Source organism: Macrobrachium rosenbergii, chromosome 24 (assembly GCF_040412425.1).
Source record: "Macrobrachium rosenbergii isolate ZJJX-2024 chromosome 24, ASM4041242v1, whole genome shotgun sequence".
Lineage (NCBI taxonomy): Eukaryota > Metazoa > Arthropoda > Malacostraca > Decapoda > Palaemonidae > Macrobrachium > Macrobrachium rosenbergii.
The window spans coordinates 30,884,608-30,912,384 of NC_089764.1; the positions used below are offsets into that span (position 1 = coordinate 30,884,608).

Sequence of the window (27,777 nt, forward strand, 5' to 3'; positions counted from 1 at the left end):
AAAATTATAAACATTTACTTGAGACACTGTACATCAAGTATCACCCAAGAGGGAAAGCAATCAAGGAAATAGTAAATGCATATGCATGTAATTAAGATTAAATGCATACACACAAAAAAATAATAAAAGAATTTATTTTATATATATAAAAACCAATGACTCCAGGTAAGGCGAGAAGGTCAATCCATTCACAATTTTTAGTAAAAAAAAAAAAATGATTTAAAAGCAATGAACACAATTTCCAAAATAAGGATAGCGTAAACAAAAAACAATTAGCACAAAAGGATACAGAGGGTAAATACTGTAATAATACATAATCAAAATGAAATTTCAAAGTATGGATGAAAAGCTCTGCTGTTCCCCCCATCTGCTGTTGCCTAAAGTTTTCATGATGATATGTGTGGGAGAGGAGGTTGTTCCTACCCAAAATGTCTTGCCCACCATTAAATTCAACTTCCTTGCCATACCTAACAAGGTGACTCATTCTACCACTTCTGACCAGTATGATGGCATCAATGAACAGTATGTAATTCACAAACTACTGATGCATTGTGATTCTTGAAATTATGAACATTTTCCTTATTACAGAGAGAGAGAGAGAGAGAGAGAGAGAGAGAGAGAGAGAGAGAGAGAGAGAGAGAGAGAGAGAGAGAGAGAGAGAGAGAGTTTCTAAAACTTTAAAACCTCACAAACTTCAGATACAAATAACCCAGACTCGGAAATCTTAAAATTGGCAGATGCCAAAGGTAGCGCACCAAAACCTTCCAATCTGAAAAGGGAGATTATGATCATCTTACAAACTAAACTGATACACCGACTTAACAACACTAATCATGGTTCTAGAAATGATCAAGTAATAAAATTATGTTGCAGCTTCTGCTTGCAAGTTGTACAGCATTTTTATTTCACACGTAACTTCAGGTGACAACCCAAGTACCGTGTTCTGAAACTAAGAAGAATAGAATTGTGCCAAAAAATTGTCTTTCTTGCAGCCTCTGACTTCCACAAGCTATAACAGCTTTACAACGCTGTAAACTGTGGGTCATGGCTAAAGCAAGAACATCTTTCATTACTTTAATTTTGATGTAGAAAACTCATGAGCGTAATCGGAGCCATGGGCTTTGCCTTATCTACAGTGGTGTTGAAGAGATGGATGATGCAGTAATACTACGTCTAAAGTTAAAAAAATAAAGTATAAATGATTAACTTAACCAGTCGAGGTAAAATGATCATAAACACGCTACCGTAATGAGCAAACTGTGCCGACCAGTGGCGAAAACTGCAGCAGCTTCCAATGCTGATCCTATAAATTGAATTAACACCTTTGGAAATTTAAATACACCAACATTTCATTCCTCCATATTCTAAATAATCAACAATTAAGTCTAACCATCAAATTAGCATCACGATCATTCGGTTATCTATAATAGGTAAGTTTCAAAAAAGGAATACAAAATACTGAATACACAGAGAGATGAAAACTTATCACCAGGTATATGTAATTAATAATGAAACGTGACATAGGAATATAAACTGCTCAGTAACCGGAACAGCAGTAGTTAGAAAGAATATAAAATGCCCTGTAAAAGAATTAACATAGGGAGCTGAGGAAGAATCGTAACACACGGCTCCTACAGTATTTTTCAGGAAGAAACAGTTGTGCCCAGCAACTGCTTTATTGCAAGTGCATTCACAAACACTATTTGTGAACAACATCTAGTTGAACGTCATCTTCCGTCGAACTTAAAAGGTTCTATACCTCACTTTAGTATACATTACATTAAAACTGAATTCAGTTGTATTATGCAAAAAATTTCCTTGGCAGAAGGCACCAATGAGACAATGTCACTATAACTGTTCTTACGGAAAGGGAAAATTGATGAGGCACTACTGGTCATAACAGACTTTAGTTTGGTCAAGACTAGCTCAACTCTCTGCAAGTCTTTGCATTCTACATTGAAGAACCCACTACATTTTCATACAAACAAAAGTACAGTACTACGGTACAGTGTCAGAACTGAACTCTTTCTCTATCCAGCTATTCACATTTTCTATGTATGACTAGCACAAAACCCCGAACTGGGGACAAAATACAAAATATGATTAACAAATAATCAAATCCTAATGATGAGAGAATGTTTCCTTTGACGAAGTACACTTTTGAATTTCTTCTCCAAGTCAAAACTTCTACGCTACGGCTTTCTTAAATGAACTGAGAAACTAAGACTATTTCGCCGCTAAATGACAATTTATATGAACAGAGTATTCACTAGTAAAGTTCTACAACTCACAACTTTCCTTTACTCATAAGCCTAAACACTAAGAGGGATACACAGTACCCAAATTGTAGTGGTTTTACAACAAAGAGAATTTTGGAAATTGTGCATAAAAATCATCTGTCAATATAAGTATTCAAGACACCACTGGCAAAATTTGGAAAACAAGTAAGGCATATCCATGAGTTTTCACTACTGTGTGACAAAAACGTGGAAACAGCATAATGACACTGCCATAAGATTACGGTTCACCATGCATGAAGGCTTCATACATAAGCAACAAAACACGGTAGGCAAATTTAGGAAGAGACCAAGCACAGGAACCTACAAGGTCATTCGGTAGCTTCATAAAATACCTGAATAAACACATCATCTTTCCCAAATCACTGACTCGAGCGTTTCACATCCCAAAGTCACTGACCGTTGTGTTTTGCATCGACATCTGTTTGTCAGGACTCGTTTCCTAACCTGTTCCTGATTCAGGACTGGTCAACTGGTGTAAATGAAGTGGTCAAGATGAAGGAGTAGAAGTCTCTGTGGTGAAGGTTACGTAGTACAGGAAGCAAACATTACATACTCGAACCGCCTTCCAAATTCCAAAGTGTGGCAAAGGGACAGCATGCTGGCTACAGTGAGCACAAAAAACCTGAAAGACAAGGTCAAATTAAAAACCAATACAGTTTTAGTATGAACAGACGTTTAGATACCTAGCATTCAACATGGTTCCAACATATTTGACAGTAACAAAACCAAATTACGACTGATGCTAAGTGGCTGACAAGAGTAAAAAATTGCAGTATTATAGAAATACCAAAAGCTGCCTTATGCTTCATCAACAGAAATATAAAAAATTTAAGTTTTTGTAATAAAAAAAATTTCAAGCAAACCCATCCATCACGCACAACCCTTATTTGCAGCCCTGAATGTCCCCCAGACATTCACACAGAGCAGTTCAAGTAGGCTTGATGTAAACAGCGAGCATGAGGGGATGAGAGGTGGGCAATTCGCATGTAACAAGTAAGATCATATAAATACTGTTTTATATTCAGTACCATTTCAGAAAACACCCTGAATCTTATAGTGGCAGAAGGCCATGAGTTGCGATTCCTAGACTTTTTGAGTGCCCAATGGGACCAGGAGAATATGTGGGGACAGCAGGAGGCAGATACCACAGTTCGGGAAATTTTCTTTGGTTACTTTGCAAGAACATGCTTGCACTTGGTAAGGTGTCAAAACTCCAGTAAACCCCCATATTCGCAGGGGATGCGTACCACACGCCCCCGCCCAAGCGAATAGCTAAAATCTGCAAATACTTAAAATCCTTCTAAAAACACTTAGAACTGCCTATTTTGATATATCAAACACAAAAAAAAAACTCTAAAAAGTCTTATACCTGAGTATTTTATTAGTTTTATCACAAAAAGTGCATTTACTCTTGAAAATATGAAAATACAGTAATTAGTGAATATTTCTCAGTGAAAAATACCGTGAATGGGTGAATTTTCCGTGAATAATGTGTATATACATTTCACAGAGAAATCCACGAATAGGTGAGTCCACAAATCATGAGACAGAGAATGTGGGGGGGGGGTTTACTATACCATAGATGCATATAACCCTAAACTATTGCTAAATATCCTTCACTCCATAAAAAAACCCTTCAATCTTATAGTGAACAAACTACAACTTTGAAAGACGTCAAAGAGCTGTAAGTTCTAGACTTCTTGTAAGGATCCAATGAGACCTGAGGAAAACCTGGAGACAGCAAGAATCAAATAATTTTCATCAGTTACTTTGCAAGAACAAGTTTGCAATTGGTAAGTTGTCAAACTTACAGAAGTACATCACCCCAAAGCACTACATCGCAAAAGGACTGGATGATGTGTGGCCCACAGTGACTGACAGCACTACATACACTCATTCCTTTGTGTATTAACGTAGTGCAACTCATTTTTTCCCACTGAAGTAAAGCTCTTCTACAATTTTTTCCATCCACTTTGTTCCTTACAGTTGAGACTATAGTTCGTTTACCTTTCTAAGATTGCTAGAGCTCTGCCATATCTATTTATCCCTTTTAATCTCACCCTCAAGGTTAACCCTTTGTTTATGGCTTTGCCTGAGACCTGTCATCTACTGTACTCAGTTTTTTAAAGAAAGAGTTGAGTAAATTTTGGTTGTTCTCAATGAATCTTCTTTCTTTGTGTGCTTAATGAAATAGTAATCATAGTTCTTATAATAATATCATCATGTGTTTAATGCATCAACACTTAAAATCTGTGAGGGCAGTTTGGCTGGAATAGCTTTTCAAGTCATTTGCTTATTATCTGTATTCTATTTTAGGAGTTGTTTATTGGTTACGTGATTAGATTTTTTCAATGCCTGTGCAGGTTAAATAAACAATTCATCATTTAGGAGAGAAAATTGATTTACCACTAATGACACAGCCCCCACGTCGTTGCTGAGAGTGAAGACTCTGGAGGTGGAGAGATCTGATCCGCTTTGGCTATCCCTTGGGCTATCCAGACTGTCTACTGACACTCACTAGCTGCTTGAGGTGACCACTGTTACTGTTCGTGATCGAGCTGGCCTTTTAGATGCCCTTGCTGGCCACATGTCAGCGAAACTGAGGTTTGGCAACGGCAGCCAAAAATTATACCATATCTCGTTTTTATGAAAATAAAGGTTTGTACAGAAAATATGTGAAGTCAAATATGTTTTCTTTGTTACCTTTAAATGAACAGCATTTTTTTTTAATTTCATTTGAGCAGGCTCTAACAAGGCAAAATTTTTAATCATAATATGTTTGACACCGCAGGAATTCCTTCCTCGCCCAACCCTAGCGATCGTAGAAAGGTAAATGAACTGTAACAACTTTTAGACACCGGGTATAGGGTCTGTCATCTTCAAGAGATCATACAGGAGTTTCTTTGTTATCCTGGTTTATGTTCACAATATGGCAAAATGTCCTTGGAGAAGCTGGTTCCTCACAGCCACTTCCATATCCATTCCCACCAGCTGCTGTTGGCAGATGTCTCAGGACATCTGGATCACTTCAACAGAGACTGTGCTTCACAATCTTCACTGGTGGCAGGAACAACAGAAATGACAGGAAGAGTGCCACTGGTTCCACTTGACTCTGATCTCCTTATGTTTTCCAATGATTTGAACATGGACCAGGGCATCCACTTGATGGTGGCAGTACTAAAGGGAGGTATGGTTCAGGAAGGAGTTTAGCAGGCATATAGCTCCACTTTTTTATCCCTTAAACAAGGACTTAAGTGAAGAATGAAAGAAATAAATTGTTCCAGAAAGTGATCCTAAAGAAAACACTTGGAGAATGACGTAAGAGAAGTCTTACCAGCACTGCAAGAACAATTAGAGGTGATTACAGATCTGCAATGCGTATTAGAGGTATTTACAGCATACAGGTCCAATTAGATATGCTTACAGAACAGCAGGACTTAGAAAAGCGACATTACTAGAAAATACATACTTGAAGGTCCTCCTCCTCTTTGACAGACTTAAAAATGATGAATCTGGGAATGTGGAACCACAATGCGGGCACAGTTATGATTAATGAGGTGACAAAACAAATTTAATAATTCTCTAAGTCCCATTTTCAGCTCAACCTGTAGGCCAAGAAGTCTAGTTTAAAAATAGCCTATCCTTTTAGAGGATTTGACAAATAAAATATCAGGGTTGAGAGAAACTTTTCTAATTTTCAGCTAAAGGTTAAAGAAAAGAACCATCTTTGCTTAGCAACCCTATTCTTCAGAGCCCTATCTCCTCTTACACTAAATTTAACGGTATTTTACACAGTACATCTAAAATGAATTCTATAACCTTCAGTAGCTTGTTGACAATTCTACTCATATTTTCAATTAAAAACATCGAAGTGACAGGCAAGAAAGTCAAGTACAGGCAGCCCTCGGTTATCGGCGGGGTTTCCGTTCTGGGGGTGTGATGATAACTGAAAACCGCCACTAACCTGAAAATCTGCGATTTCCGGCGCTTTTTTGGCAATTTTCGGGCTTATCGGCAGCGAAAAGTGCCGATTTTTGGTTATCGGCGCCTCTGTTAGGTGTGTATTGGTGCCAATACCCAATTATCGGCGCTGATAAGCGGAAATTGGCAATTTTCGTCTCTGAAAATTGCCGATTTTCGTCGCTAGACAAGCCCCATAAAACCGGATCGCCATTAACTGAGCCCACAGTTAACCAGGGACTGCCTGTACTATAGTTTTATGCTTTAAGGCAACGTCATTCAGAATTCCCAACTGGCGTTCCTATCATCACAATGTTGAGCACTTTAAAAGAACTTTCCCGAAACTGTTTACCTTGCCACAGTTGCGACAGTGGTGCCGTCTGCGCACCATGGTGAAAGAAGCCCCACAGGACATGCATCTTGGCGCATCCTGATCCGGTATCCATGCGGGTGGTTCTTGTACTCTAGGTCGGCGTCTACTTGAATCACTACCACGATCCAAGGGACTACTGGAAGGAGAAAGTTCTACGCCATCTCGTGGACTAAACTGTAAATGAACAAGGTAAAGCGTTTCACACCAAAATCAATTTTTGTAAAATTCTACCCAAATTCACATGCAACAATGATTTCTTTGTTTTATTCATTCACATGTTAAGTTATTTTACTGCTTCCTTCTCTCAGATATACTCTGTTCCTATAGGTGCAGTCAAACTTCGTAATGTGTCAAGCAAGTTGATGGTATTTTGGGCTTGTTCCCAACAGATATACACATTAAGAATGACATAACTGATGTAAATCAAGGTTATTTAAATGTTTACCAATACCAATTTTTTCTTTTAATGACATCTAAACCTTTCCATGGAAAGGCTAATATTACTCTATGGCTATAAATAAAATCTTATTGCACCCAAAGTGCAACATACAAAAAGATCACAAGAGCACCGCTGACATCGTACCTGATCTTGAGATGACCTTGGATATGGTTCGGGGATAACACCAAATGATTCCGAGTATTGAATGTGCGGTGGTGACAAAAGATCAACATTTGGAGGAATTGATGCCTGGAAAAAGGTAATCGCAAAGTTTTTCTTCTCTCTGATCTCTAGAAATTAAGCATTAAAGCAATCACTGATATACTGTACATTATTATTGCATATAGCTTTGACAATCCAAGGGCTGCTTTTACTTGCTACTGATCAAGCGCAGACTAACATTCACATACATATATCACAGGAAAAAGTGATTTATAATGTTGACAGACTTTCTTAAAGATATGTAAAGCAAAAAGAAACCATCACTTCCAGTTACTTCTGGAGAGAACAAAGATCCCAAGAGGGTGTTGACCTCAAAAAAGACAAAATATCCGGAGCACGTCACTTATGCCATCAATTCTGCAGACATAAGTTGCATTAAGAACAAAAAACTAGCTCGCTAACAGCATCAGATGATATGTTTTCAAGTGCTGCCAAGAAGCAAGCTTGGAGACAATGGTAACACCAAGTACTGGCAAATACAGAATTTATTCCATACTCAGAAATCTAAATGCAGAGTTAAATGTGCACAGCATGTACTGTATCACATAATCTTTGCAAAATACTTTCTTTCTTCATTCATTTGTTCTGACCTTTTGTTGTTAAGTCTTACATTCCCACTATACCATGTCTAATCCTGTACTGTTTTTAGCGCACCTTTAAATGTACAATCTATACAGTTATCCTTTCAGCCGAAAATGGCAAACCATAATTTGTCTTACCACTTTCAAGATTTCACTTTCTTTGTATTTTTTACATTTGGTAATTTAGGATTTAGGAGTCAGTAAATTGTCATAGCATTATCATATAGCCTATGGAATGGCAAAAGGTATTGAGGGCATAGTCATGGTATAATTACACTGACATTCATGGCTCCTGGGCACCAAACCCGCTATATTCAATGAAGTTGATGATATTACACTGCCTCAGTCTCCCATACGATTGTTATCGGGGGCATAATCACTAGCTTGTGATTTTATTCGACTCATGAAAATTTGGCTACAAAGCCAAGCACTGGGGCACTCAGCCATTTGGCACTTATAACAGGGAAGAGAGGGAGTTAGAGTGGCTGGACAGTAAGATGGAAGAAAGGAAGTGGAAATGGCACTAGCCCACGGTGCACAATATGGGAGAGCTGTACACAAAGAGAAACAGTAAATGAGAGTCACAGAAAACTCACTTGCGTTACTTCAGTGAATTGCATCAGTGCATGGTCATTGAAGATAGCTGCTGGGACTTGTATGGACGGAGGACAAGCTGGCGGAGATGGTGAGTTTGTGTTGGCTGGGGGAGGAACGGGAATCTCAGTAGGCGAAGTATGAGACGAATGCACAACGGAAGGCGTTAGAACCACCCCCGAGGAGGAGTTTGGCGAGGCAGTGTTCAAGGGATTCAACGAAAGAGAAGAGTACGGAGGGAGAGCGGGAGGATCGCCAGAGGGCGAAGAAGGGGGAGAGGAGTGAGGAGAGGAGTGAAGGGAGTCATTCAGATGGATCTCATTTTGCTGATGGTCACTTACTCCACTGTGACGGTGTTCAGGGCTACCTATGACCACCAAAGCATCTTCGGCACTTTCGACACTCAGACGCTCAGAATCTGGAAGACGACAAAGCACATTATTCATAGATCAATCAGCCCTTTAACTATGTGCCATTACCAAATAAGACTATGAAACAATAATACAAAAAAATCATTAGAAATTGGCTCTTAACAATCATTCTCCTATGGAATTTTTACATAACTATGCCTTACTACAAAAATTCTCTGTGCTTATGCCTTACAATCAAGCACCCACTCTGTCAACCTTGTAAAAGTCTAAAGGAATTAATGACTAATCAGCAATATCAGTAAACTGATATGCATATCTTAATAGAGGTACCAGATTGACTTACTGAGCACGATCGTACTATAGCTAATAGATGATGTCGAGTGAAAACAGAAATAGTTACATCATAAGAAATTTGGATAACTGATGCTGATCACTCAACACTTCACACTTAATTCATGTATTTCATGATAACCATGGAGAAGAGTATTAAGGAATGCCAGTGTTTAATATGTTTAAGAATGTAAACAAGAAAGTGGCCTTCTGGCTGCTTCCAGTGAGGTATAGAGACAAATGAAATTCTGATTATCAAATGTATTTAAGATGATATCAAATAAGATGCTTCTGTATGCAATATGTAAATTGTAAAAAGGATTGATGATGATCAAAATGTGTAAGGGAAGCTTAAAAAGAACACATAAGAAAATGGCAAATGATAAATGAAAACTGTGACAAATCCATCGGAGAAACTTTTAAGTTGAACCCTATTGATCAGGAACTGCATTGCTAACAATTTATAAGGCATTACCAAGATGTAATCAAACAGCCTAACAAAACATTCCAACTTACACTGGGGTCATGGCATGAAGATGGTACAGGAAGGAGATGGAAGGTTAAGAGGAGATGAGACATTTAACAGTACTTGACCATTTCCATTTCCAAAGCAACAAACATGCAGGACTTTCCTTAATTTGTCACATGTGCTTCTTCAAGTTGTAATGCTGGAGTGGACATTAAGAAGGAATCTATTCAAATCTGAATACGAGTTTGGATACATCTGTATGTATATGGTGAATGTGAATACAACCAATAAGCCACAAGCCCTGTCAATAATAATTTGTTCATGTTTCTCAATCTGCAAAAACAAATCCCTTTAACCTCCACTATACATGTACTGTTAAAAGTAGTTCTGAAGGTGGACCAAGTTAATTTTAGAGGGTAAATCTTGTTGCCTGTGACCATAATCCTGTTACCTATGACTATACTACATATTTACTTCACAGCCCTGTTAACCAATAACTTGATTCATAGCAACTTTACTTTTCCTAACCTTTACATCAATAAATTGAATTGATTACAGAATTTAGGCCAAAGGCCAAGCACTGGGACCTGTGAGGTCATTCAGCTCTGAAAAGGAAATTGACAGTAAAAGGTTTGAAAGGTGTAACAGGAGGAAAACCTCGCAGTGGCACTATGAATCAATTGTTAGGAGAGGGTGGAAAGTAAGATGGAAAAAAGAGAATATGAAAGGAGGTAGAGCACAAGGAACACAAGAGGTTCCACCTAGGGGCCGAATTCACGCTGCAAAGAACCTCAAGTAAAGACCCATGACGGCACTACCCCCCTACAGGGTACATCAATAAAAACAGGTCAGTGTCTAGTTTGCACGATTCAAAAGGCATAAAAATTCAGTATGAATTATATTACTAGGAAAGACAGGACACAGTAGTCTGATGGAGAAATGATGACAAGAATAAGCCAAAGATACCATGCCTCAAAAGTGCAGTTCAGAAACACAGCCTCAGCGACCCTGGTACATGACACGTCAGATTACTTACGGCAACAAAATTTCAAAAATTGTCCAAAGATACCATGCCTCAAAAGTTGCAGTTCAAGAAACACAGCCTCAGCGACCCTGGTACATGACACGTCAGATTACTTACGGCAACAAAATTTCGGACTAAAATTGAGAAATTTACCGTTTCCACCACTGTAATTGTCAGCGTTATCATTGTTGTCACCGTAGGAATGTATGGGTGATGTGGCAGACCACTCAGGTTCTTCATTGATTTCGCTCTTGGGAGGTTCTTCTGGAGGACTCTGATTGATCAAAAACACACACTTGAGGATTTTGCGCAAATCGCTGGCGTAGTTGGTCTGAAGCTGATCAGCGACGCCCGATATACAGACGAACAGGCGATGGATCAGATCTTGAGAGTCTGAAAATCTGGAAAACCATGTTGATTAATAAAACAAATCTTGAAAAATCTAAAAAAATCTGGAAATTAAAATGTTTTCAAATAAAACAGTATTAATAAAACAAATCTTGAACAATAAAAAAACAGTAATTTACATAAGTACTTAAAAGGCATATTAAAATCTAGGATTTTCAAATAAAACAGTAATTTACATAAGTATTTAAAAGGCATATTAAAATCTAGGATTTTCAAATAAAACAGTAATTTACATAAGTATTTATCATTACAGTACAAAAAATGCATCAAATTCACAAACACCCTAATGGTCCCAGACACTTAAAACTGAAAAGTAAATGTTTGTTTCTAAAATGAAGAATGAACACACGTTCAGGAAATACTAAAGCAATAAAATTCACAAAAATGAAAGACTATACATTTAAGCTTGGCACACATATATAATTACATGTAAGGGAATGCAGAGTAGTATACAATAACTTGAATTGTAAATCTACCAACTACAATTTATAAACCATAATGTTTACTGCTTACAGAAAACCTCTATAATTTTCACACATTTACATAAGCAAAATCTATGAAAACAAAGCCAGGTTCTTCATGCTTACTGCAAGAAAAGAGTTCAGATCAGGCCTAGTGCTATGTCAGCCAACACATATGGAGCATTTGAGCAAATTTGTATTTGAAGGTGCCTGGCAACTCCCAACCTAACAATTCACTCCGCCATTTCCGACCTAAGGTTGTATTTTACTGAAAAATTATCTTCCAGAAACATCTCAATCCAAAGCCTTACTCAGCAACAATTCCAAGCCTTACTCAGCAACAATGATATCCTGTACTACAAATCCCATTTTGCTAAAATTAAATTACCTGCATGAAACCTAAAAGATACAATTGCAAATTCAAGATACCTCAGATTTTTCAGTTATATAAAAACCTGAAGCCTTTTACATGAATTACTTCTGCTGAACTCTGGTCCAATCATTCAAGTTTGGTAAAATGGTGATAAGTAGCGATGGCTAAGTTGTGGGGTGGAGGCCCCATCCACTTGCTGTACTAACAGAGCCATTTTTTTCTTTAGCAACAGGTGCAATAGCAGGTTTGGTTAGAAGTGAGACTTTAATAACAAGTAAAAGTGACTTAAGTCTACGAGAATACCACCTTTCATCTTTTAGTGAGTGGGTTCTCCACCCTCTCACTCACTTGATGCTAGTTAACTAGCTTGTTACCAAGCTTCAATGGTCGGACCAGCTTTCAACGAAGGCAGTTCATATAAATGGCTTTAGTTTTGTTTTTCCATTGATACAATTCACCTTTCAAATTGCACTCTTTACTTCCTACCCTGATCTTAGTTTCTGTACTTACAACCAAGAAACCCCAAGACACGTCCAAACACTGTACCAAATACCCTGTTATCACAATTTTAATGACAGTTTAACCAGATCCCTAACCTTTGAATGAAGTTATCGAGGCTATAAATGATAACTTGAAAAAAAAAGCACAGCGACTTACCTTGCCCTAGCTCGCCAAGTTGCTGCCACCTCTGCAGCCTGCAATGCCAAAGCCACCTCCTCGTCATCATCAGCACCAGAATTATACGGTGAAGTTGAGCTGCTTGAGCATCTGTTTTCGGGACTAGCAGGCCCAACCACACTACTTGATGACATTTGAGCCGTATTATTAGGTTGGTCATTTACATCACAGATATTCATCTCTTGAGCACACGTGTTATCACTCTCCAAACTTGCACACTGTTCACTGGTCTCCAAATGACTTTCCTTTGGTTCCAAATGAGGTTGCTCTACAGCTGTTGCACTCTCCAGCGCAGCACCTTCTGCTTGATTCTCTACGGCAGTTTGCATATCACAGAAGCAGGACTCATGTGTGCCACAGGCTTGGCACACATGTGATCCAGAGGGAACATTCTCCTTTAAGTTAACACTTGCTGTTGCGCTCACCAGGTCTTCAGCCTCGTTTCCCAACGTCTCAGAAGTTTCTTTTTCATTACAGGCTGACGTGCTTTGTTCCACTGACTCACTCCCATGCCCCCTAAAATGAGATGAACTTTCTCCTCCACATCTGCTGTCAGTTTGCATATTTACAAAAGTGGTATCACATGCACTATCACAATTAGTTGAGGCAGTGTTACAGTGTGGATGAGCAACTTCTATTTGACATGGCGAAGAACGATCGCGATATGAGGCCTGAGAATTTTGGAAAGGGACATGAGATTGATGGGAAACATCCTGAGATTCATCAGAAAACTCTCTCTCGTATTCACCCACTGCCCCACAGCTACAAGCTATTGTCTTAATTCTAGTCACAGGTTGATGGCAAGAATGACGGGACTGACGAGAGTGGCGGTGATTGTGTGGGTTACACAGCTCATGAGGTCCTACACGGCTATTGGGGTGGTAGTCGTACGCTGGTGGGCAAGGTTGAGGAACGTGTTGTTGGTATTCACGCTGCGATGAGGAGGAAGTCCTAGCGTGATAACGCTGACGGCATTCTTCTCCAGCACTGTCACTGCCGGGCGAGGATGGTGGCGGGGGATTGTGGTGATGACGATGATGGCTGCGACGGGACCTACGCTTCGCTCTCGGTCTTTCCTCTGTGGTGGCGTTCAGTCGGGCAAGGTACTTTTCACTCTGCCTCTCCTGCTTGGCTCTAGATCGGGAACTACTACTTTTTCCGGAAGTGCGTTCGCGCTTCCTCTCAAAACGTTCCGTCTTTTTCCCAGGCATGTACAAAGAGCTCAACTCAGGTGTGAGATACTTGCACGAAGGGTAACTAGCGTAAAATTTCTTAACAAAGTCAGTGGTAAAAGCTGCGTGACCATAAGCACTATCAGGTAAACTTTCATCTGTTGGCATTTGTGAAGCAGACTGATCAGGTTCTTCCATAGAGCAGAGGGATTTTTCCAGCGCTGCCAACTCACTAGGACTCATAGTCCACAGAAGTTCTCTTATCTTACTTAGAAGAGTCTGAGGAAAAACAAAGCATGCATCAATGCTATAAACTATTACAGAGTATATTTGTAAATTATGAAGTGATCTTTCATGTACAGGCAGTCACCGGCTATCGGCGGGGTTCCGTTTCTGAGGGTGTGATGATAACCGAAAATCGCAGCTAACTGAAAATCGGCGATTTTTGGGGGTTATTGGCGCCAAAAAGCACCGATTTTCAGTTATCGGCACCTCTGTTAGGCATGTATCGGCACCAATACCCAATTATCGGCGCCGATAAGCGGAAATCGGCGATTTTCGGCGCCGAAAATTGCCGATTTTCGTTGCCAGACAAGCGCCATAAAACCGGATCGCTGTTAACCGAGCCTGCCATTAACCGGGGACTGCCTGTAACCACTAAACAAATGCTAATATAAAACAGCTGAGCAAAAAAATTAAATAAATCCTATTGTATCCTGAGGAGCATACCACATAAAATTATGAATCTTCAAAGCCAAATCTAAACATCTAGAATATTATTCCACACTTGTTAATAAATTAAATTATACAAAAGTGACAAAAACTACCTGGGGAGCACAAGCTGTTTCAGTACAACCTCATTACTCATACATGCCCACATTCATGGTCTTCATATGTCCCTACTACCGCTTGCCAACAGTCACCTAGCAAGATAGCCAATTATGTGTAATAGCTCCTAACTCAACCTTTTTCCCTCAATTTCACTAGCCTCTTTATTCCTTTTTGGATCTTTTAAAAGTGACAAAAGTAGAATTTTGACCCCCTAGTACGAAGCTATCCACTGCTGCCCTGTTTTCTGGGTTGCTGGCCTCATGGTTAGAAAGGGTTACAATACTTTAGAGTAATTTATACATTTTTGAATCTCATGGAACTTGTAGCATGAAAACGTACTTTGTTGTACGAGACAATTTTAAGGCTAACAGTTCTGAAGGGTTTCTATTGCACTTCTAGAGCCAATGAAAATGACATATTTCAATAAATTAAACTTCTGAATTTGTTGCACATAGTTCTGCTATGAAAACAGAAATGTGCACTGTTCGCTGTGAAAACAGAATTTTATTCCATAAAGAATTGATGTTTTTATTAAATATGTGCATATCTGATGACTGATGGAGATTTGGAGCCCTCAGTATATAAACTATGAAATGTGAACCTATATGCATCTTAGGTATTCTGTTGTGCTATGAAATTCACCAGTACTATACAGTAAAAGCATAATCTGACAAAAAACAATATAAAAATCATGTTTAGGCCACATGAAGAGTCCAAAGAAAGAAGTTCCACCATAGTTCTGGAAGAATTCTAATCCTAATTAAGTACTGATTTATCAATCACATTGAGCTCTAATTAGGAAATATGGAAGATGATTATTTAAATAAATGTCTTTGTTCAAACAAGCTTTCAGCAGGGGAATTACTTGCACTTACATTCCATATATTTATCAAGTCATGTTCACTCATTTCAACTTGCAATCATATATTTGGAGATTATTTAAAAATGCCAGTGTAGATTTCCAGCCCTTCATACCATCAACTTTTTCTAAAATTTCTTTTCAACTGTGCAGAACGCTCAAGTTATGGCTGTGAGTCCTATTTGATTTTAACTCTATATCTTATTGTCTTCACTGTAAATAAAGTCCCAAAGCACCACCATGATATTGCAGCTTCCCCTACACATTCCCTCAACCTTACACGCACCACCAGCAAATGCCATTACACAGACTGCTTTTAGCCTTAGCCATTATACTTAAGGTAGAATTTTACTGCCCCTGAGTCAGGTGGTTTCCACGAAAGGGAGTATTAAAGGGTCATAATCCAGACTCAGCAGTTCTGAAATGTTTTTCAGCTTTAATCCATACTCATATGACCCCATCCTCTTAATATCTCAGCAAAGTACCATGAGGATTGTAAGCCGGCTGCTGTACCAAAAGTAAACCTCTATTTTACTCTTCCTTGGACTATTATGACCAATATGAGAGTCAACAGTCTGTAAGCACTGAATGTAATGTGCAGTGACTTGGCATTATCCACAATTCTTGTCATCTCCATGAAGTGACAGTTTTTTAAGTCTTATGTCATGATCAGACTTTAATTCCTCAGCTTAGTGCTAGATGTAACACACCAAAACATTACTTGCGTACAAAAGATGAGCCAGCAGGGAATAATTATTTATAGTGACAAGCTTTCTTTCTCTTGTTAATGACAGAACTCTTGGCGTACAAAGCACTGTTATGAGCTGTTTGGCTCAACTACAATAAAAGGTCTGTTCGCAGTAGGGACACCGTTCTCTATGCAATAAACTTATGAATATAACTTTAGGATTTTATTAATTACATTAAGAACGATTTCAAAAGTACAACAATGGCATTACTGCAAACCACCTTTCAATCTGTCAAGAACAAGAATAAAGATTAATGTTACTACTTCCCATTTTACGTAACAATAAACACAAGAGCAAAAAGCATAAACCAGTACCTAAAAACCCTGCTGAATACAGTTTACAATTTACAAAAGCTTACCCTAAATGGTCGAAAGAGCTCGGAGAGATTTCTCGGTTCCCTGTCCAAGTTCAAGGGGCCATCAGAAAACATGACCAAACCAGCTACAATGGCCAAACGAGGAATTGTGAACATCAACGCAGGGTCATAGTCGTCAATCTGATCTTGAGTGGTCAAACCAAGTCTCAAAGCCCTAAGAGAAAAAAAAATTTTCAAATTAGTTCAAATTACACATCACAAACTCTATAATATGGTTAGGTTTCTTTCAATAGATTTATAAAGTGTAACAGGACTCAGTGATAACTTATATAGGGTTCTCTACGCTCAATTTATCGATGTGCTGCAGTAATAGGTATACGAACAAAGTTTTCTTAATAGTTTGCCGTTATAAAATTACATATTACAATGAATGAATTATTGAGTGAATGTATGAAAAATAACTAAAAAATTACAGTGACAAACCTTCTAAAAATTTTGAATGTGGCTTTTGAACTTCACAGAGAAAACCAACAGTCTGATCACAAGCTGGCCAATTCTGGCAATGTCCAGAATCTTCATAATCAAAGAAACTGGTGTTTTCAGAATTCATGTTCTTTTTCTCACTAGACATTAGAATACCACTCATGTAACAAGATATCTTACTTTACGGATTGCAAATTGGGAAAAAATCAATATAATCAACTCGTTCCCCTCTTTTCCACTCTGCGTAATTTTTGCCTGAATTCCCATTCAACCTAATCCTTTTGCCAACATTTCTGAACTTCACCAATGGTAATCATGTCAACTACGGTAGATCATTCCTAATCACAACATGCTCAAACCACACCAGTCTTTGCGATCCATCTACTTTCCGACCGAAGGAAACATCTCTTTAAAAACAATCTCTCATTTGTAATACAATGTTTACTACAAACTTCAGCCAGAAATCTCAGAATGTTGGAGTTAGATGTTACTTAAAAATTCTTCCATTTTCTTTGTATGTGCCAAAGGTCTCAGCTACATAGGTTAGTACAACACTTCTTCGTTTTTAACGTGCATTTTTCCCATTTTTATATGGGGTAAGCACGATGCCTTCTTTTGAAGGACTTTGATTTGGCGGTGGGGTAGGCCGTAGCCTCGATTGGCTGCCCTGCCTGACATCGCTTAGACCCCGGTAGCGAATGTGTACATCTTACCAAATCCCCAGCTCCCTTTCTCCCAGCAGTGAGGAGAACTGGGCAGGTAGGTTGACAGTTCGAGACGTGTGAGGTGTCTGTTATGTTTTTAGATGATGTTGGAGTACAACACATACCTGGTCAACAAGTAATTTTTTTTTTTTTTATTTATAGGATGTTCCAGTTTGTGAGTAATCCAGCTTAATCTTAATCTTTCCAGTCCATCATGGATGACATTCAGCTTTTTCTTATTGTCTTCTAAATACCAAGTATATGTACCAGAATGCCGTTATTGAGACATGTTCCCTCTTTCCCTGCCCCAAAACACAATAATCCTCCCTCTATTCCTATTTCGCAATCCTGAGCACCCGTTACACTTTACGTAGTGATGCAATCACATCTACAACTCTTCTGTAGTACTGTATATACATGGTCACTTTTCAGAGTTAACTTTTCCCTTTGTTCCCTCCCAATCTGGTTGAAACCTACGAGGAATGCTCATAGGAATTAAAGAAAAGTGTAACACATGAAATGGAAGATTAGAGTAATATACAGTATCTACAAAAAAAAAAATAGTAAAATAAAAAAATCCTGTATTAACCTTGACCAATGAAAACAATATCAAATGCAAGTTACTTAGCAATGAAGCTGGCAGGACCACTGACCCCACACTACAGACATGATTTTCACAGGCCATCCTTACCTTTGCACCGTTTCGGAAAACAGGACCACAACATTCTGCTGCACGTCATGCTCCTCCACACTCTTCACGGGGACCATTGCACTGACGTAACTCAGTTCAAATTCCGCAAACAACCGATCAAAAATTTTCAGAGACTCGCGGATCTTTTCTGTGTACTCCGGAACAGGCTTGAGGCACTGAAATATGATTTCATATTATTCTCATAACCAGTTATAAGTCCCTTACCCACAGCACTTACCCAATAACTTACCATTCTTTAAACAACACATTAATATCTTTACCAATGATGAGTAAATATTTACAAAAATAAAATTTTTACAGAATGTCACAAAACCCTTCCAAAATATTTTTAACAATGAAGGAAAAGAGGACAAGTAACCAGATGATCAGCGGGTATCTTAACATAAAATGTATCAAGCAAAGGTCAAGTCGAGAGTTCTACTGGGAAAATGACAACAAAAGTGGTATGATATAAGACAAACAGGATATACTACACACACACGTAAAATCCACTGAACATAAACATGAATAAGGAATGTATGTAAGTCTAATTCTAACACATTTCTCAAAAAAAAAACTGGTGCAAAATGAAGACTGACAAACATAAGACACTCACAAATTACATTTGATTTGCTGTATTTAGTAAAAAATGTTAGAAAGGTTACATTTTACTTCATTACGTAACCAAGAACATACAAGTTACTATGCTGTACGTAATTTTCATCTGCCATTAGCCCAGTATAATGTTTTTATTTCTAAATGCTTATGAATAAATTAGACAAATACTGTACTTACAAAACCAATGACAATTTCAATTTACTGTCAAAAAAGTGAAGGCAAAACATTTACACACAAATTTCCAACAGATGAAAAACACGACTTCAACATATGGCAATTCAGAATTGCTGGAAATCCAAAATTCGTGGCAGCAAGATGAAGCTAGTTAATCGTCTGGCTTTCTGTCCGTCACAAATGTGTTCTAGGTCACCTAGGAGAGCTTATGAAAAGTAAGCTCTTTGTCAATGAGTTAGTAATTTCCTTCACTTAGCAATAAAGTGGGATACGTATGGAATATTCAGAAGAACTGCAGTCATTTCCTCATACAGCTGAACTCTTAAAATACACTTTAGAAAAAGTTGTAATAATCTCACCTGTTCCCTGAGTAAATTCCGCACAGTCTCGATGGTCTTCGTTACAGCTTTGGCCAAGGGGCGCATGCGGGAGCTCTCTGCCTCACGGTTCATGATGCTGCTACCGGCGGCCAAACACTGAAAAAAAATTCATCAGTAGAACATTTATAATTTTTAAAAGTATTTCAAATGCTTCAGTGTAATAACAAAATTAAAAAACCTATGTACTCCTTTTACATGTACACTAAACCCCCCGTATTCGTGGGGGATGTGTGCCAAGGCGCCCCCCTAATAACTAAAATCCACGAATACTTAAAACCCCTCTAACAACACTTAGAACTGTCTATTTTGATAGTTCAACACCCCCAAAAATCTCTAACAATGCTTATACCTGATAATTTTAATAGTTTTGTCACAAAAAGTGCATTTAATCATGAAAATGATATGAAAATACAAGTAATTAGTGATATTTTTCAGTGAAAAATACCATGAATGGGCGAATTTTCCGCGAATAATGCGCATATACGTTCCACAGATAAATCCGCGAATAGGTGAGTATTTACTGTGTCAGCAAAGTAGAAAAACCTATGCACTCCTTGTACATGCAACCTGAAATGAACTTCATTCAAGCTCAGTGGTCTTGTTAAATAAACAAATCCTGTAACATGCTCTACAGTAAGTGGTAGTTTGAAGTCAGGTTAACATCAAAAGAACTGCAACAGAAAGCTATTTGAATAATTCATTGAGGATGCAGCTCTCCACAAGTGCTAAGCTGGCGTAAGGTATATAAACGTGTGTAATCTTTAACAGCACAACAAATGAAGTCTACAGCTCATGCACGTCACAATTTTTAGAGGCTGACAAACTGTACATCTATATATATTCAGCAAAGGTATGTAAGGTTCATGTTCTGAATAAGAATAACAACATTAATGTAAAGTTACAGCATACACAATTTTGAGAGAGAGAGAGAATACTGAATTTTTTTGTACTTATTTTAGCATAATTTATGTAAACTTTGATCAACTCAAACACTTACTTATTCAGTCTTATAGTTTTTCAAAGCCTATTATCAAAAGAATGAATGATAAGGAGAGACTAAAGTCTGTTATTCAAAGCATCAAGACCTCACTGTATATCATATTGTATTTCACCTTTAGTTGGAATGTACGTAGGATGGTAATATAACACGATCATAATGTGACAACTATCTAATCAGCACACATGTGAGTTTGTTGAATACTGAGTGGGTGAGACAGAAACTACTACGTAATTGGCTAAACAGCCATAAATACGGCTCACAAATGCACGTACGCTACACTTATGCATTAATGAGGGTAAATAAATATTAAGCTACAACTTCGCAGTTATTTTTTTTAGTGTGCATCGCCAGACACTGAGCTTAGAAAATGAACACGCTACTGTACTCCTCAAGTGTAAACAACTGCTGTTCGCATTGTACAGATGTGATGGGCACACATACATTTGAACACGTCCTCTCTTAGAGCATGCATGACACCAGCAATGTTAAAAATTGTAAATCAACACAAATTCTCAATACCAGTTTACTTTTAGCTTTTCCAATGGCTAAACTGTATTGGGAAAAATTATTCAATAAATGCTATACAGTAAAACCCCCATATTTGTGGGGGATGCGTACTGCACCCCCGCCCCCCCCGAATAGCTAAAATCCACGAATACTTAAAACCCCTCTAAAAACACTTAGAACTGCCTATTTTGATAGTTTAACCACAAAATTACCTCTAAAAATGCTTATACCTGAGTATGTTAATAGTTTTATCACAAAAAGTGCATTTAGTCATGAAAATATGAAAATACAGTAATTAGTGGATGTTTCTCAGTGAAAAATACCACGAACGGGCGAATTTTCCACGATTAAAGTGTATATACGTTCCACAGAGAAATCCGCGAATAGTGAGACCGCGAATACGGGGAGTTTAATGTATTTGACACAAAGCTAGTTTTTTGGAGTAATTCATTGAATAGCCTTTCCAATCACCTCTTAAGATAACAAAGAGTATACAGTATACAGGGGTACTGTATCTTATAACACAGAGTACATAATGTTTCTTGTGACAACTGGAAACAAGGCTTTGAAGTGGTGTAGTATGCAGACAAAACTTACTTAAAATAAGTAAAATTGTTCGAGGACCCCCTCAAGTCTATGCCAAAGATACTTTAGATACTTAGGCTTTTAATGGTTTATATAAATTTCCTGCCTCATTACTTGTGTTCATGGTATAAGAACACATTATACATGGCATCCATGATGGATACAACTTGGTGAGACCATGGGCTATATAGCTCGAAGGCCCCTTGTTACAGTCATGCCAAGGACCACAAATTGCCTACCCAGGAAGGGCCTTGTGTCACTAGTTTGCAAAAATTAATTTGATAACTTATTAGCTGGTGGAAAAACACAAATTCTTTACAATGCATTTACTAATTACCATTTAATATTTGGTTAATCTGATCCCCCTCATAGATTTTAGCATGGTATAATCTGGAAATAATTTCTGAGCAAACTTTTAAACACTAAGATTCATCAGGATATGCAAAATTTTACAAAAACCTTGAGTCTGAGTCATTCATTCTTGTTCGATCATGAAATCAAGAGAAAAATCAAGACACTAGTATCAGATAAAACTTAAAAGATTCACTTCCTTGGTTTATCATATGAACAATGGCGAACTGTATCCTCAGATGACAGGCTGCAAAGATTATTGCTTTCTACAAGCATAATCTAAAGTACCAAATTGTCAGTCTTGAAAAGTGATTGCTTTAGTGTTTTCAAGAAATCATGAACACTTGTACTATTGTTTCACAATAATGAAAGCTATATGAATCTCGTCTTGGAAGACGATTTGATACAGATCACAGCAGCAGATTTCGTACAGAGTCCACTTCATTTCGACCGGACACTGTATACCTTACCTCCGCACCAAACCAAAGCTGTCCAGCGAGGTTTTCTTGCATCACATCGTCTGGGAACTTCACTCTGAAATCTCTGCTGGCACGTTCATGGGGAATCTCCTCATCCATCATCTTCACACATATATTCAGAACCTGTTAAATTTTGGAGCGAAAAACTAATCATATGTTTTCTTACATGCAAAAGTACTCATTAATTTGAGCCTTGTAATTTGTAATGTAAAATAACTTATAAAAAGGGAAAGTTGGAATTACAGAAGGCTGGAAATCACAACTCAATGGTAAATCCTCACTTTCTAACTTACTTTCTCTTTGCAACTTTCTTCACTACTTCAAATACTTGTTGACTGAAATTATGATATATGCTCAGGTGTTGAGGACTACAAGGCTCTTACAGATGTATTCATGTGCCAAAAGTAATGAACCCAAAATAAAATATATAAGAAAACAGATCCTATAGCACTGATTCCACATACATAACCAATCAAAAATGTTGGCTGATATTCTGTTTTCAATAGAAAACTTTCCATTTAAATTGATCTAAAATATCCAACGCCTCTTTTCCAACAACAGGAGGCATCAAGACGAAAAATACTGACCCTATCCTGACACTGCCTCAGTTGGTTTACTAGAGCTGTGCATCTTTCTGGGTCTTTACGTCCATCGAAGCTGTCTAACTCTGCTGCTACCATGTTAAGCTCGTCATCAGCATAGTAAAACTGGGCCATCAATGATGGATCATCTTTCTGCAAAAGAGAGAGAAAGAAAATAAGAATTCTTTCGTGCAGCCACATGTGCAGTATGTTTACATTCAAGGATTATATTATTATTATTACTACTCATCTTCCTGAAGTACATGTATATTTTACTACATATATATTTTACACAGACACAAATGCCGTAACCTTGTCATCAAGTTTAACAACAGATTCCAGCTCACTAACATGGAATACTCCCTGACAGACTGTGATTATTTGTATTCCAGTTACCATTATTTTAAATATTTTTGCACTATTTTTCATACTTTTTCAACAGGTTAGTACACTACTACACAGTATAGTGCATGTCACTTATATAAACTGGGTATAATTTTCAGTATAATAAGTCATCACCATCTGTCATTTGCTGTGCTATGAAATTTTACACAATTTTTTGCAAAGCAAAACCAATGGGGGTAGTAGTTTAATGGTCCTTTCTACCTACGCTTCAAGAAGAGGAATGACTCGGAAAGGTGCGGCTTACCCACGAAAGAGACAGCACACCTTCTTAAAGGAAAAGATTTTGATACCTTAGATGTACTCGGCAACATTACAAGGAATTTATACAAAAGATTCCGCTGTTATAATGCATTTCTTCCTATCTTTAAATCTTCATCAGAAAACCTTTATGGGGAGTCAACAGACTATAAACCCAAGAGGGTTCCAAAGGGATATCAGCCTGCAAAGAGAGACAACTTATAGGAAAAGGTGATAAATAATAAAGTACTGCTTGTGGGAATGGAAAATAAAGCACATACGGTACACCTCAAATTCAGGAGACATCTGAAGAAAGCAGCAATGAATTCGCTCCTTGCTTAAATATTCTGAGACCAATGGATTCCACAACTGCACTAAGCAAGCTATTCAACATTTGGGTAGGGTATTAACCCGGTATATATCCACCTCTGTCACCTACTCCGAGGTGCTAGTACTAAACACTGCGGAAGCTCCTTGGGAAGCCGTGTTTAGTACTAGCCCCCTCAGGGATCAAAGTATTATATACACCCATTTCTATGCTGTGTGGTCAACATTTTATATTAATAAATGATATCTACATGCCGTTTATACTCTACTTAGCATGAGTTTACCCTGGACTTTGACAATGGTGGATACATACTGGGCTAATACCTTTGGGTAGTAGCCATGCTAAAACTCCAAGCAAACTTGAGTAGTATTAAACCTGATGCTACAAAAATCAGTGTTTGTAGCAGCAGCCTGCCTAGTGTTGCAAGCAAAAACAGCTAGGTCAGGTAAAGAAGAATGCAAAGGATGTTTGTCCTTGTAGTGCCTTTTAAGACAAACATAACAAACTCACTTTATGGTCTATGTCACAAGTCAACATTAAGAGTTGGCAAAATAAACTTGATGCTAACATAACCCCATTCAAAAGTCTGAGATGAGAGTCAGCATCAGAAGACCAAACTGGAGAACAATATGTATTCCAAACTAGGAAGCAGAAAAGAGTTTAAACATGCATATTTAATAGCTCCATCATGACATGAAACATGAAAAAAATCCTGAACATAGTACCACAATCACTTCCCAAATTTAAGTTATATAATGTTTTCTATTATATGCATTTTCTCTCATTGATAATGGAATAATACTAATAGTATTCCTCCAAGTAAATCTGCAGACTACTACCATGCCCCTCTAGTTTGGTAACTGCCAGTTTATGTGCATAATGGGCGCTGTGTCCAGCACCAGCCCCTTAGGATGGAAATAAAAATATGAACGAAAGGCAGCAAATATTGTGGCTGGAATCATGCTGCAGCACTAGTCTGCAGTTTTACCTTCCTCCACTCTAAAATCAGTCAAATAATATTTTGGTGAGGTTGCTTGTCTCAAGGTTGTTACAGAATTTCAGTTGTATAGTTCTATTCACTTCAGCTACAAGGTTAAAAGGATGGAGTATTAGTGCATAATAAGCTATTGTCCTACAATGAGTGCCATCTCTGGAAAGGACCTCACTAACAAAGAAAAATACAATTTAATTTAGACTGTTTTCTGAGTGTGTACTGATAAATGTCGCAATACCAAAAATTTGAAGGTCAGAAAGTCAGAAGGCTATGGATATCTGTACACATTTTTAATTAATGTACTTTAATTTGGTTCCCAGACAACCATATCACGTACATTGCTTCGTCTTTCACGTGGGAGTTTAACGAATTTTGGATAAACTGCCAAACACAAATCATTATTTGATCTGATCCGTGATAGATGATGGAGTACAACGGCTTTTCGTGACACCATCCATGACATACCATTTACAGATGAGCCTGACGATAAAGTTACACCAAATATGGGTATGAAAATGATATCCAGAGACTTTTATTATAACTTGGCATTAACACTGGTACATCATTATACATCACTGTTCACCATATTTACTGAAAATAAGGCTACATTATCAAAATAAGACTGACAGGCAAGTCCAACGGTGGTAACCCTACAGATTAGGGGTCCAAACTCACTGCATTACCTAAAGTCCAGATCAGCACACGCATATTTACCAAATATTTATTGAATCATGAAAAACAATGAAAATATGAGCAGTTTACCTGCTTACAGAAGCAGGGATTATAATAAACAAAAAGGAATAAAGGGTGAATGTAAATTCACAAAAACATGTCCTAGGGGATACAGACCCATAGAATTTTGAGAAAATTATAAATCTCTGCTTCTGTAAGCAGATAAACTGCTCATTTTTTCAGATTTATCAAAAATTGACTGCTGAAGAGCAAGAGTCCGTGCCAGGTTCCCACCTGGTTCGTGGGTCCTAAGCACTCACTCCAGAAGTGCAGCTGCAAGCACACTACACTATCCGCTTTGATTTTTACAATCTCTGCTTCTGTAAGCAAATAAACTGCTCATTTTTTAGCAAATAAATGTACTTTGCTTGCAGATCTATCAAAAGAAGAAATTGAAAATAGGAAAGAAAGCAACAAGCACACAAGGGAGCAGTGAATTTGAACCCCTAAAGTGTAGGATTACCCCCAACGGCTACGTTAATGATATCTCATATACAATTTGACAAGTTCAGCTTCAGGTATTACGAAAACTTGCTTACAGACGAGGCAATAGCAACCACAAATTTTCCTATAACCTAAACCTACGTTAACTTATCAATAATAGATCTGCTGTCGCCTAAATCTGACTGGGAAGGATGAGACTGCAATCAGAGAAGCTGCATAAACTAGGAAAAGCGAAAAGAGGGCAGACTTTAGGCTCCTGAATTAAGGAAGTAAGACGTTCCTTCAGTAGCCTTGGCTACACGAGAACGGACGTTCAAATCGCCACATAAAACAGAAATGCACCTAAATATCCCCCCAAAACACCTCTGCGAGAAAGGAGACGGGCAAGAAATTCCAGCAGGGGTCCAAAAGAACACGCAAACCCCAAAATCTCATGATGATTACTCAAGGACACAGAGAGAGAGACTCTATACACTTCTACACACTGTTGCAGTGCTTTCTCTACACCGAAGGCAGGTCCAAAATCCTTTATCTCCCTCGATTTTCGACTCACCCGGGGTCTGTAGAACCACTTCCGGAGGGAATTCATCTCTGCGGCCCATTCATGGAGGTATTAACGCACCGAAAAAAGTGTCACGACAGAGAACACAGCGTAATAACGACGAGACAAGTTCCAGGGGCTAGGATGACCCTCCGATCTCTCAGTTCAGTTGTTGATGATGGCCAAAGGGAAGGGGGTTGCACCTTTCGCTATTTTCGGATTTTTATCTCTAAAGTGCACTTTGCGTATTTTTTCTCCATTTTAAAAAACGTTAAAAATGTTTATTTGAATTCAATTTACGCCTCGAGTACAAAATTAACGAGTTATATGTTTGTCATAAAATGTTCCCTTTTGGCGAGCGGGCAATTTGAACACGGACATGAGTCACATTTGTTACAGAGAACGTAGAGGCGGAGACACTGTCTGCAATTTTTGTGGTGGAAATAAACGGAGAAGAGGTAACTGAGAAAATATTGAGCAAATAAAATTAAATAAAACGACACAAGACTGAAGTTGCCCAATACAGTTTCAACAGTTTGATGACACAGGCACAAAGAGGAGAGACGGATTGCGACATCAATTGTGAGCAGACGTGTCTGAAAACGTTCCGATAATGAAAACTGCAGGAGTAACATGACGTTTAAATGGAATTATAGAAATGAAAAAAAGTCACAAGCAGTGGTCAAGGAACGCTTAAAAACATCGACGACATTGTCCCTACAGTTTAATTTATGGAAACGGTTAGATAAAAGGCATGAGATGAAAAACAAAAACGCAGAACTGTTGGAGTACGTGAGCTGAATCAGAGGCAAGATTTGTTGTGCCAAGTAAGAACATTTGAGAAATGTTAGGCAAAAGACGGTGTCATCTGATTTTAGATTTATTCCAACAGAGAAAAGCTCCAAGCTGCTACGAGAAAAATTATGCAGGGAAAGGATTAAAGTAAAAGTAGTAGCGTGATTTCAGCATGCTGTAAAAGCAAATTCCCAGAAGATAAGGAAGACGACAGCGTCACGGAGTCTCTGATCAGTAA

At 38.1% G+C, this 27,777-nt stretch overlaps 1 protein-coding gene across 4 annotated transcripts; it reads right to left on the minus strand.

Annotated features, from left to right (window-relative positions):
* On the minus strand, positions 1-27,154 carry LOC136851970 (lateral signaling target protein 2 homolog). Of its 4 annotated transcripts, none has more exons than XM_067126355.1 (12): positions 26,757-27,154; positions 23,070-23,216; positions 22,474-22,605; positions 19,540-19,656; positions 18,389-18,564; positions 16,553-16,724; positions 12,563-14,034; positions 10,817-11,064; positions 8,472-8,887; positions 7,217-7,321; positions 6,613-6,807; positions 1-2,922 (listed from the first exon to the last, which is right to left on the minus strand). In XM_067126355.1, exons 1-12 carry the CDS (start codon positions 26,790-26,792, stop codon positions 2,788-2,790), a joined length of 3,351 nt encoding a protein of 1,116 aa, XP_066982456.1. In that variant the 5' UTR covers positions 26,793-27,154; the 3' UTR covers positions 1-2,787. The 4 variants fall into 4 exon arrangements, with proteins under 4 accessions (XP_066982456.1, XP_066982458.1, XP_066982459.1 ...); XM_067126357.1 differs by having other exon boundaries at positions 8,811-8,887; positions 26,757-26,928; XM_067126358.1 differs by lacking the exon at positions 7,217-7,321 and having other exon boundaries at positions 8,811-8,887; positions 26,757-26,928.
* Between the last annotated feature and the right edge of the window lie 623 nt (positions 27,155-27,777).